The 12,918-nt window shown below is 43.9% G+C and overlaps 1 protein-coding gene across 7 annotated transcripts in view; it reads right to left on the bottom strand.

The window, feature by feature from the left end:
- Positions 1–12,918, bottom strand: part of CALN1 (calneuron 1) — a 440,008-nt gene that overhangs the window by 285,019 nt on the left and 142,071 nt on the right. For 5 of the 7 annotated variants that reach the window (XM_080679981.1, XM_080679983.1, XM_080679985.1 and 2 more), the window contains one exon: positions 12,544–12,668. In XM_080679981.1, coding sequence (XP_080536107.1) covers positions 12,544–12,668 — 125 coding nt within the window. The remainder of the gene's footprint in view (positions 1–12,543; positions 12,669–12,918) is intronic. The other 2 variants (XM_080679979.1, XM_080679980.1) reach the window with 1 other exon arrangement.

The following is a 12,918-nucleotide window of genomic DNA, read 5'->3' as shown; positions in this document are numbered from 1 at the left end:
CCTGAATCTCCAACAGGCACAGATGTTCCCACATCAAAGCCCAGGTCTTAGAGCAGGAATGGGGAACATCAGCCCGAGGGCCATATAAGGCCGGTAAAATCACTTGGTCTGGCCCTGCCAAGACATTAGGGGTGAGTTAATGAAATGCTTGACCAAATATAGCAGGCTACTTTTTAAGTTGATAATTTTGTTTGGTCCGCGAATAATGTTATAAATATCAAAATGGCCCTTGGAAGATAAAAGGCTCCCCACCCCTGTCTTAGAGGATCCTTATTCTTTTTCTCAGGAATGGAGGAGAGAGATGAGAGAGAGAGAGAGAGAGAGAGAGAGAGAGAGATCAGTTGCCTTCTGTTCTCACTCCAACTGAGAATCAAACCTACAACTCAGGTATGTATCCTGACCAGGAATTGAATCAGCAACCTTTCAGTGCACAGGACAACACTCCAACCAACTGAACCACTCCGGCTGGACAGAAAGGTATTCTTATGAGCTTAGAGCTAAGACACAGAGAATCACTGTGGGGTGTGCAGATACTTCCACATTGTAAGGCCTTCCCTATCAGGGGCACTCATATTCTGAAGTGTGCCTGTCCTGACAGGACAATTGCATAATAATGACTAGTGTTTTGTTTTTTCCTCTAAAGAGCCAACTTGCCCCAAGGTGGGAATAATCATTTGTCTGGGTGTGTCTTGTCATGATAATCAACATTGTTGCCATCATAACAACAATAGCAACAATTAATTACTCACAGTTATTATTTATTGGGTACTTATTATATGCCAAATACACAATAGTAACTCACTTTGCATATAATCCCTCATATTGTACAGGTGAGAAAACCAAATCTCATGGAGCGTCGAAGTAGGTAATCTGGCTCTATATGCCATGTATCATCAACCACATTTCACTGCCAATTCCATCCATTTTAGAATGAATAATCAGGAACAATCAGCTCATTTTGGGATAAACTTCTCTCATCAGAGGACCTGGAGTTTTTTCTTCAACAGTATTTCTGAGCAGTCACTATGTGCCCATGCCTTCACTGTGTTTGCTCACATGATGTATGTGAACCCCACCCTCAAGAATAGGACAAACTCACCCAAAATTAATGTCCTCCTGAAGGCCTCTAGGGTCTCTGTCACCCAGCCTTCTCTGCTGGCTCTACCCCTGGCCCTACTGAACGTCTTCTTTTCACATTTCAGCAGATGAACTTGATATATCGTCAATCAATATATATATTAGAAAAATGATAAATCTCCGATGCTTTGAAATTATAGATCCATCATTCCAAATCTTCTACAATACTTCCTCTTAAAAAATAGTAAACAAGAGATTCCTGAAAGTAGTGTTATAAGTAAGACATTAATTTAAATATTGGAAAATAGGTTTAGAGGTTGGATTTCTTGTCTGTGGACACACAGCTGCTCATTTGGTGGGTTTAGGTCCAGATGACAAAAAAAGAAAAATAAATAAAAAGAAAAAGTAGAAGTTAGTTTCTCTCTGTTCTACTATCTTCAGGACCTGGGTTCCTTCTAACTCATCAGTCTGTCATCCAAAGATGACACTCTTTGTCTTCATGCTGTCAGATGATAACATTCCCATCCAGGAAAGAGAAAAAGGATAGAAAGAAACAAGCAGCGAAGCTACCCAGTGTCACTTCTGCTTACATCTCAATGGCCAGAATTTCCCATGGCCACACCTGGCTCTTAAGGTAAGGAGACTGGGAAATATAGTCTTTATTGTAGCATCCATTTGTCAGCTAAACTTTCTGCTACTAAGGAAAAGTTATGTTGGGGAAGAACTAACCATCTCTGTTGTGGCTGCTAAACAGTACAGCTGAGATAGGAACTCTGATCTGAGGAACTCCAGAGACCCTACTCCATCAAGATCAGGTAGGGTTTGGTGAGAGGATGAAGAAGGTAAATGAGGTCAAATATATGGTGCCAGAAGGAGGCTAGGCTCTGGGTGGTGAGCATACAATAGAGTACAGACATTTTGTATTATAAAGTTGTACACTTGAAATTTATATAGTGTTATTAACCAGTATTAGCCCAATAAATTTAGTAAAAAATAAATAGGGAAACAAAGATCAGGCAGGCTTTAATTCCTATTTTTATAGTAGTGACCATTGGTCCTCTCTTCTTCACTGCATGAAGAAACTTCTAAGTATGATGTTAGAACTTTCTGTAACATTTCATCAGCTTTCAATTCAATAGCTAGGAACTATCTCTAAGCTAATTTCTATGGTCTTTGGTGCTTTTAAAATACACCTGCTAATACTTTGATACTCCTCCCTTCAAAAGATGGAGCCTAATTCCACTTACCTCATATAATGCACGTTGAACAGTTCCTAGGACACAGTAAGGACTCAGCTGTGATGATGTTGATGATCATGATGGAGCCTAATTCCAGCCCACCTTGAGTGTGGGCTGTGTCATGGCACACTTGAACCTGCTGTTGTCCAATCTGTGACATCTGAGACAAGGTCATAAAATGATCATTCATACTAGGAAAAGCCAAATCCTAAGTCATGAAGTCACTCAAGCAGTCCTGTGGAGATGCCCTCGTGGGAGGAACAGAGGCCTCCAACCAAAAGCCATTTGAGTGAACTTGAAATTGAATTTCCCAGCCTCAGTCAAGCCTTCAGATGATTGCAGTCTCCGCAAATGTCTTAACTGCAACCTTTAGAAAGAATTTGGGCCAGACCAGCCATTGACACAACTCCTGAATTCCTGATTCACAAAAACTGTGAAATTAAAATGTTTTGTTTTTATTTTTATTGTAAACCAGGAAGTTTGGGAATAATTTCTTACACAGCAATATAGCAATACAATGTAAATTCAGTGATCTTCTGGCTTGAGAATTCGAGAGGTAGATATGACCATCTTGAAAGAGAAATGTTGTATTTCAAATGGCTGTGTCCTAGCTCATCACCGCTTTTTAATTATTTGGAGCAGCGGTTAGATGAGATACCCTGGATACCACTGTGAAGAGGAAAGACCTGTGAACCCTCCTGCTAGAAAATATTGCTAACATCACATCCCTGAGTAGTCCCAGGAAACAGCTGAACCTGCTGTTGGCCAATTACCACCAGGAGAAACAGCCCAGTATCAATAAAGCCAACATCAAAATAATGAATTTTGGCAAACTCTCTTCAGCAACCAGATGGAGAATGCTAAACAATTCTACTCAATGGGTTAACTTATTTAGTTATCTGGGGAAGCACTGTGAGACTTAATTACCTTAGATCTATTAGGATGCACTTCTGTTGAAAGTGAAAGGTTCCACAGGAATAATTTCAAAGTTATTTTATGATAGAAGGAATGGTTAGTAACTCCTATTCCTCAGATATTCCAAGTCAAGGTCATGCTTTATGATAGATGTGGATTCTTAAATTTTCACACAAGATATCACTTCTTCCTTCTACCTCAAGCAGAACTCTTAGGAATAGAAACCAGAGAAACATTCCACAGTGTACTTAGAAACATCTGATGGGAAGGCTTTTCAGACCACAACCTACCCTCATCTCTGCATCTGCAGAGTCTAAGATTAGCACCTCGTCCTTCATTGGCAATCACCACTATCATAAGCCACTACTACTAGTGGAAATAGGTGTGTTTTTTTTAAATCCTCAGAAATTTGAGGGTGAGAAAAGTTGAAAGCCACCAATATCTCGGAAAAAAAAATACAAAATGCTTGTATACTGGGTATTTTTATTATGGGCCAAGGGAACCTATTTGTAATACAGATGAGAAGACTATTATTCTAATGGGACACATTAAGGCTATCATTGGAATAATGAAATTCCTATTACCATCTTGCCCAACCAATTGAAAGCTTGGAGCTAAATTTAATGCTTACCCACGTGTATTAGTTTTAAGGGCTGTCATATTTTTTCTTCCTTTTTATATGTGGGCTTTTTATTTCCTATTCCTCTTCTGACAGCCTTTGCAGTTCATTATTCTTCCTTATCACACGATGTCTCAATCACTTTTGGAAACAGGTAGCATATAGATTATAAATGAATAAAATGAAAGCTGCAGGGACGGTACTCAGGTTTCCTTCTTGGCTGTGGCTATCAAAATACATTTTCAGAACAAGATGCAGAAAACTACAAGAAGAGGTAGACAAATGTCCCTTTAAGGAGTGGGCCCTTGGAAGCAGCCACCATCAGAACAAAGCTTCCCAACTCTCCACAAAACACTTCTCTTTCAAGGCTCAAAGGCAGATCAAGCCTCCAAGAGGAAGTACCCACAGAGATAAAAGACCCCCATGGTAAAGCTAATTCCAGGCTTGGGAGCAGAGCTATCTACCTGGCAGTATTACCCTTGTATTGCCTCCTCTGGAGGAGTGAACTTGGAGCCATCAACTTTCTTAAATAAGATTTCTGAGCTTCTCTTCTTATGACAGTAATGTTTCTGTCTCCATAAAAAGGCTGTAGAAGGAAGTGTCTCAAAAAAGGCAAGTAGGGTATGTCTCTAGGATGTTTAAATCAACCAGCAAAAGTAAGGGGGGGAAAGGGGTCGGGGAGAATCTTCTTTGCAAAAAAACGTATGAGGGACCAGATGGGTGGAGGTAAGGAGGGGCCGTTCAGAATGCATGGCACAGGAGCCAGCCCCCTTCTAAATGAACTCATGCCCACCACCAGCCCTTTCCGGGCTGCAGGGCAGCTCTGCTCTGGGTGAGGAGCATGCTGGGCTCACACAGAGCTTTAAAAATATCTCTCCACCCACTGAAAGTTTGATTCATCAGCCAAATTCTCAGCCATGTGTCACAGTGGTGGCAGTGAATCTGTATGATGGTGACATGATGGTGCGGGGAAGGCACAGGGGTCTTATCTAGCAGGGAGGAGGATTCAGAGCATAGAAGTTACAAGGCATGAGCTCTGACGACAGGTGGCAGTTTGCATCCCAGTTCCAACACATGCTAGTGATGCTACCAGGTGATTTAATGTCCCCGTTTTCCACACTTGCAAAAATAGGGTTAATAATAGTACCTGTATCATAGGTTATTAAAAGGATTAAATTAGTTAATTCATATAATGCACGTTGAACAGTTCCTAGGACACAGTAAGGACTCAGCTGTGATGATGTTGATGATCATGATCATGACCACAATGATGATGTTGAAACTTAAAAGATGAATATGTGTTTCCCAGGTAGACAGATTGTTCCCAGCAGAAGCTGTACAACCAAAGAACTGAACAAAATATATACAGCATCTGTTTTCAGGCCCTGCACAATAGTCAGTACAAGACTGTAATTGTGGGGAGAAGAAACATGCACATGGTGAGCCCCCTGTCACCCTGGCTCTTGGCCTGGGGACAATTTTCCAGTGACAGTTCGTACTTTGGGGAGCTAAGGGGGCTAGAATCGGTGGGGTAAGGCAGCCTAGAGAAGAAAACTGTGAAGAAGCCTGAGTGTGGGCTCCCTATGAATACTTGGCTGAAGGCTGGGCTACACTTACGCAAGTTGAGATTAAACCAGACTACCAGGAAGCAGCTGCTATGAGTTTGAGAAGAGAAAACAGATACTAGAATTTAAGCAGCCCTAGGAGATGTCTGAAAAAACCTCATTGACAACCCACAAGCATCCAGCTGAGACACCAGGAAGATCACATTGTAAGAATAAGGAACCACTATAAAGGCCTACTTTAGACCCACCTTAACCAAACAAAAATCAAGCCCTGACCAGATCCAGGAGGAAGGCGGAGTTTGGTGGCTGAGTCTCTACCACGTTAGAGGGGCTTGGGAGCCACCTTGGGATTTCCACAGACACACCCTAACAAAGCATAACACCAAACCCACACACATTGAAGGTGGTCAGCTAGTAATTGAACAAAGAGCAAAAAGCAACCCTCTTCAGAGAAAGATAACAGAATACAGAGTCTCTATAACATAGTATTCATCATGTGCGGTAAACAGTCAAATGTTAGTAGACCTGCAAAGATATTTTTTTAAAATTGATCATAATCTAAAAAAAAAAAAAAAAAAAAGACAACAGAAACCAACCACAAGCCTAGATATTGGATTTAGTACATGAAGACTTTTAAGAGCTATTATAAATATAGGCAAATAGGTCCAAAGAATTTTTAAACACTGCTTTAATGAGTAAACAGATAGAGTGTTTCATTAGAGAAATGGAAACTATGAAAAAAGAACCAAGTTAAAAATTCTAGAACTGAAAAAATTGTGTGTGTGTGTGTGTGTGTGTGTGTGTGTGTGTGTGTGTGTGTGATGTGTTGAGAGAAGGTAGAGAGGAAGAAAGCAAATGCTTCCCCGTATCTATTCTCCCTCCACCAAAATAAAACTGATATCCATATCTGTCTTGGCTAAGGGGCTGCCATTCAGAAAAACAAATAGGACAGGGAACCTCATGTTTTGAATAAAGCAAATCAGTAATTGGTGACAAAATCTAAACAGCAAACACTGCAATATTAACAATTAAATCCAAAACCCCTGTGGATTTGAAATGTTTTTAACAGTTAAAATAAATATTAAATATGTATATATTTATATGCTTTTAGTACAAAACGTTATAAGCAGAGGGATAACCTCATCAAGTATATAATGGGGAAGCATCTCTCCACTGAAATGGAACTGAACTGACACAGGGTGATGTCATGGATGAGGTACAAGGAGATCTACTCCCCGTGACTGCAGCGTCTAAGATGTGAGGACGTGGCCACAGACAATGGCAATGTGCTCAGAAAGGAAGGAACACGTATAAGTTGATCTGTAGGACTTTGCCACTTATAGGTGGGAAGTAAGAGAAAAAGAAGAATCAGGGATGATTCCCAAACTACCACTGAGGCTGACTGAGTATAATCTACACTAATAAAAGAGAAAGATGCAAATTTACCATACCTCCGTGACGCCCACCAGCCAATCAGGAGTGAGTATGCAAATTAACCCAACAAAATGGCAGGTTAATTTGCATACGCAGGCACGGAGCAAAGACTGAAGACTGAAGACTGAAGGCTCCGCTGTGGCTGGAGCCAAGCCTGAAGGCTGAAGGCTTGGCTCCGCTGCAGCCCGGGTCCTGGGTGCCAGAGGAAAACTGGTGCCAGTAGCCAGGGCAAGGAAGGTCTATTGCACGAATCTTTGTGCAACAGGCCTTTAGTGTGATATAATTTCCTGGGGAAAATTCCACAGGAGGGGCAGTTTGGGAGAACAAAAGAAATCCATAGGGCTCTGGATCTTTGGAGTTTAAGAAATGTGTGGGACATCTACACAGGACTATAGTTAGCAAGTGTAAAATTCAGGAGGGCTCTGGCTGGTGCGGCTCAGATGGTTGGAGCATCAGCCTGTACACCAGAATGTGGTGGGTTCAATTCCTGGTCAGGGCACATACCCAGATTGCGAGTTTCATTCCCAGTGGGGGCAGATGCTGGAGGGAATGATGGATGTTTTTCTTTCACATCTCTCTCTCTCTCTCTCTTCCCCTTCTCTCTTTGAGGTCAATAAAATAAATAAATAAATAAATAAATAAATAAATAAATAAATAAAATTCAGGAGGGAGGCAGAAAGTGAAGATATAGATCTTGAGGTGGTCAGCATGTAGACGCCCATGAGGAGGACAAGAGAAACTAACTCTAGGAGACAGCAGTGTGTAAGGAGTTGGCAGGAGGTGAGGGGCACACAAGGAGCAGTGAAAATAACAGAGGCAGAAAAGAGGTAGGAGGAGAGCCAGCTAGTGACATGATGCCAAGGCAGTGACAACTTCAAAACTAAAGGTGTGACAAACACTGCCAGATGCTGCAGAAAAAATAAATACTGAGTGTCCACCGGAAGAGGCAAAGATGGGTCACTGAGGAGAGTGGCTGTATGAATAGTAACTCTGGAGCAGTCCAATTGAAGTGGAAAGGTGGCAGACTGATCCATGCACCCCCAAAACGGAAATGAAAATACTCCCAAATTATATGTGTGAGCACATCACCAGAAATAGTAATTTTGAGATATGTCCACATGTCAGAGCCTGAGGAGAACTTCCACTAATTCCCCACTAATCCCAACACTGATGAAACTGGGGAAACACAACTTCCACGCCGAGAACCACAGCGGCCCACGGGAAGGAAGGCTTTCACTCACCACCACTATTTGTTCTGGCCAGGGACCCAGAGGCTACAGTGGCCGCCAAAGCAAACAACTGTTTCCATGGTGATCTATTCCCCAACCCAAACCCACCTCGGCAGCACCCCTTTTCTAAGCTCCTTTAGAAAACACACCTCTGAGAGTAAGCAGAGCCAGGGGTTGGTGCGCCATCCTGGATCATTGGCAGGGCAGATGAGAACTGAAATGTACCTGGGGTCACTGACTGCTGTGCTCCCGTTTGGGAGCAGGAAGGAGAGCAGGAGAGGGAAGGACAAAGGGCCTATATAATTCTGTGGCACAGGGAACCAACCCAACACTGGGCCATCAAGATCCCGCTTCTGCCCAGCAGCCCTGGGCGAGACAGATGAATGTCTTCTAGAAATAGGACTCCCTAGTCTGGGGCTGGAAAGGCGAAAATTTTCCCAGATCTGGGCAAAGTGAAGATAGAACAGAGAAGGCTAAAGAATCATTACAAACCTTGCTTGCTCACAGTCACTGGCCCTACAAAGAACAATAATGGTTGAATCACAAAGCAGAACAGAAAAAAGCAAAAGGGACCATATAAAAACATCTTCTATTGCAAAATAAAGGCAGCATTAGACTAGATAAAAAGGCTTTATATATACATATGTAATTTATGTATATATGTAATATATACATGTATATTACATTGATATATACACACATTATATTAATATACATTATATAAATTATTTTAAATTTTATAATAAATAATTTAAAATTTGTAAATGACAGTAGACAACTAAATCAATGTTGTAGAAGGCACACTCAAGAAGGAATGCAGACTGCAGAGGTGCAAAAGAGAAAAATAATGTGAGAAGAGACAGGTAAAGTGAAAAACGAATGAAAATCTAGCATTAAAATGAGAGGCATTCCTGAAGAACATATAGAAATAATGACCATCAAAGATGTGAAAGCAAATGAACCTAAGCTCAAAGGAAGATTGGAGACAGTTATCAAAGGGGTTGACACTGTTACTAACAAAAATAATATGAAATACCTACATCCAGACATGTCATAGCTGCTATGAGGAAGCCCTGAGGAGAGCACACCCTAAGCACAGCTGCTACAGAAGGGGGACGCTGGGTTAGATACTGATAGCCCCAAACTGGAAACCCAAATATCCATCCTGAATAGAATGGACATAGAAATTGAGTTAGAGTATCAATAATGGAATACCATATACGAATGAAAATGAATGAACTGCTGATAGAGGCAATTTTAGTTTAAGATTAAGATAGCATCACTAGATTATTCAATAAATAGCATTTCAAAAACTGTTTTCTTATTATAATTCATATGTCTAATAAAACTTCACATGACACCCTGTAGAAGTGCAAGATACTGCTAATGAATATACATGAACTCCTTGGGTATACTACAAACTCTTCGGGGACAGGCAATGAACATTATACCTATTTTATTTCTTCCTCTATCCAGAAAGCATTTGGGTAAGCATTCCTGCGAGGAATGAATGAACAGGAATGAACAAAGGAATGAATGAATGATTGTCTCAACTGATTCATCGTGGCTGAGTTTGCTTGTTGGGTGATTCTCAATCCAGTCTGGCCAACTTGCAGCAGCTTTGCACTATTTCCTCCTGAGCTTTGTGTAAAGAGAAGAAACAGAAACTTCGCAGAGTGAATGGCAGCGTGCAGAGAGGCTCTTGTCCTGCCTGTTCTCCGTGGGGACCCCTCCCACCCAGGGACTGGGCACTTTTGACCTTTACCTTGAAGGTAAAGAACCATTCTGTTCCTGGTGATAAACACCAACCAACCTGTCCCCGTGGTGATCCTGAAGCAGGAGGCTGCAGGATGAGGAGATGGGGTGGGGAGCAGAAAGTGAGGGTGGTACCCAACTAGTGTCTGCACCAGAGTTAGCCGGACCACAAAGGATGCTCCACTGTCCACCAGTGTCAAACACATCAAGTGCCTGTGCAACACCGTGAGACCTCTGAGGATAAATGAGTGGCCTCAAACAGCAGGACTGAGGAGAGCTTGACAGCAGGCCGCCCCAAGAGAACAGCAAGCAGGCAAAGGCTCAGAAACCTCTGCTCCCCGAAGCACCAGCGGCAGTCACCCAGACTGATTCTTGCCAGCTGGTTTTCAGACCCTGCTCCCTGCTCTAAACTCTGCACAGCCCTGCCCGAGCCCCACAATGCTCGTAAGAAAACATGAGTAGTCATAACTCAGGGGTCACCTTGGCAAAAAACAAAGAAGTAGAAGAAATCTTCCATCAGAAAATACATGGATTACCTCCTGAAGGACAAAAGCAACACCTTCACCAGGGCCCTCAGGTCCTGAAGTCCCGATTCCTTCCACCAGGGCTTCGCTCCTGAGCCTGCCCATCTGGACTGCTGGAGTCACTCCCTGCTCCTCTCGCCTGCTAAACAAGAGCCTTTCTTTCTTTTCTTTTCTCTTTTTTTTTTTTTCATTGATTTCAGAGAGGAAAGGAGAGGGAGAGAGAGATAGAGACATCTTTGATGAGAAAGAATCATTGATCAGTTGCCTCCTGCACACCCCACACTGGGGATTGAGCCCGGGAATCAAACCGTGACCTCCTGGTTCATAGGTCGACGCTCAACCACTGAGCCATGCTGGCTGGGCAGAAGGCACTTTTCAGCCCTGCCCAGCTGCCTGGCCCTGGGTGAAACAGCTGGTGAACTCTGATGTTTGTCCAAGAACATGCAGGATGTTGCAGGCAGGTGCTCAGAGCAGGGAACTGGGCTGAAATCTCACCAGCCATCCTCTTGAAAGGCTGCACCCAGAGGTGGCCCAGATTTACCAGAGAAAACGCCTTGCTCGGAGAAGTGTTGGAGAAATCATCTCCTGGTTATTCTCGGCAAGGTTGGGTGGCAGACGGGAAGAGGAAGGGAAGTGGAAAGCAGGATCTGGGACAGCCACAGGGGATCTTCAAACGTCATTTGGTTAGTAATCTCGCATCTTTGAGTTGCCAGTTCTTGGCCTCTGTTCAGCAAAACCCACTCAGTGGGCTCCTGCTAACTGACAAACCCAGGGGACCTACATAAACACACGTGCAAAACTGCCAAATCAATGCACCACCTGCCCTTATCTCCACTGGGGGCCAACTCCTCGGGGCGTGGGGGAACCTGAGCCTCCCCTCACCTGCCCAACGCGGCCAAAAATAATGAAGGTGGGCTCACGTCACAGGCAGTTAGGGCTCTCTGGCATGTGTCCGTGTCCTGCATCTGACTGTTCTCTGGCCAACTGAAGGCCAGCACAGCTGAGGGCCCTGCTGCCCGCTCGGGCCACCAGTCTGTCCAGACCACAGTGAGCAGCTGCTGCCCTAAGGAGCCTGGCCTTGCCCACTCGCTCTGACACCCCAGTCTCCCCTGGACCCAGCCCACCCACCTCTGCCACTCCACTGCCCGCTCATGCAAATAAGCAAGCCTTTAGGGAAGCATGCCAACAAAATAAACAAGGGCAGGGAAAGTGATCACACGGCCCTATCCTTCGCTTCCCTCATCTGCTGCAGATCATGAAGCAAGTGTGGCTTCCCTGGCCCAGCACTGAATCTTCCCACCTTCCCCGGTGAACGAGGAGCGCAGAGAAGGCACGCTGGCTCGGACCATTACACTTAAAAGCGGAGATGGGAGCCATCTGGGGTAATTTCAGCTTCTCTCTTTTAGAAAATAAATTAGTAGACTTCGTGTTTTAAAATGTGTTACAAGGAACACAGCATTCCAAAACACTGGGGAAAAAAACGATTCTGGTTTGGCCTCAGCAGATGTGGCACCTAGGCAAACATCTGGCTGAATCAACCTAATTCTCTATTCCAGAAAAAAATTCCTTCTTTCTCGTTTTAATTTTCTTTTTATTGGGGGTTTACCAATGGGGACACAACAGGGCAGAGTCCCAGGACGAAGTCAGTCACTGCGTTCTCGGGATTTTTCCCATCCCTCATTCTGCCCTGAATACTCAGGGCTGAACTGTGTTACGAAGGAACAGAGGCAATAAAAATTATTGCTGTCCACCTCGATGCAGCTTCCAGACAATTTCTCATCTGGGCAGGATTCGAAGCACATGGCCACAAGTCAAGAGACAGCCATTAACAAGGCTTAAACCCTCCCCCACAGCTGGGCCCCAGCGTAAATGACAATACGGGAACAGGACGACACCATGTGTGATAGAGATTCCATAAACTGGAAAATTCACTTGGGGAGTGGAAGGCTATCCTCCCAGTCAGTATCCAAGGAAACAGAACTATCCACCATCGATCTTTCAGGCCTCAAGGTCCATCCCACACAAAGAAGTCCTTCAGGCAGAATTTACCTCTGAACTCTTTCCCATCAACCACGGTCAGACGGGGCCACAACTGGTGGCCAGAGCCTGGGCCTTTCACCTGAGATGCTCAATAGCCCCAAATGCCTCTCCGGATGGCTAAGCTCCCAGACGGGGCGGGCTCCTTACCATCGAGCTCCTCCACGGAGATATTAGCAAGCTGCTCGCTGTCGCTGCCAGCAGAGAGAGACCGGTTGAGGTAATTCCCCTTGTACAACAGGCCAGCGGTCACATGGTGGAAAGGCATCTTCTCCCTGTTCACGGGAGAAGGGGGGCGAGAGAAAAAGACATCGTCAGTCACTCCTCCTTCCCGTCCTTGAAGGACCGTCCCGGCTTTCACATGGCCAGTGTTACCTTTTAATTAATAACACATCTAGAGGGAAAGTCAGAAAACTCCGGGGTACCTACGGCTGAACAATTCACACAGGGACTCAAGTTCTAGCCCTTCCTCCACTGTATGTCTTGCATCATTGTTCCCACTGAATTATGAATTTGAAGCGAGTT

Source organism: Plecotus auritus (assembly GCF_963455305.1).
Source record: "Plecotus auritus genome assembly, chromosome: 7".
Taxonomy (NCBI): domain Eukaryota; kingdom Metazoa; phylum Chordata; class Mammalia; order Chiroptera; family Vespertilionidae; genus Plecotus; species Plecotus auritus.
Note: the sequence above shows the minus strand (reverse complement) of the source record. Positions and strands in the feature narration are given on the sequence as shown.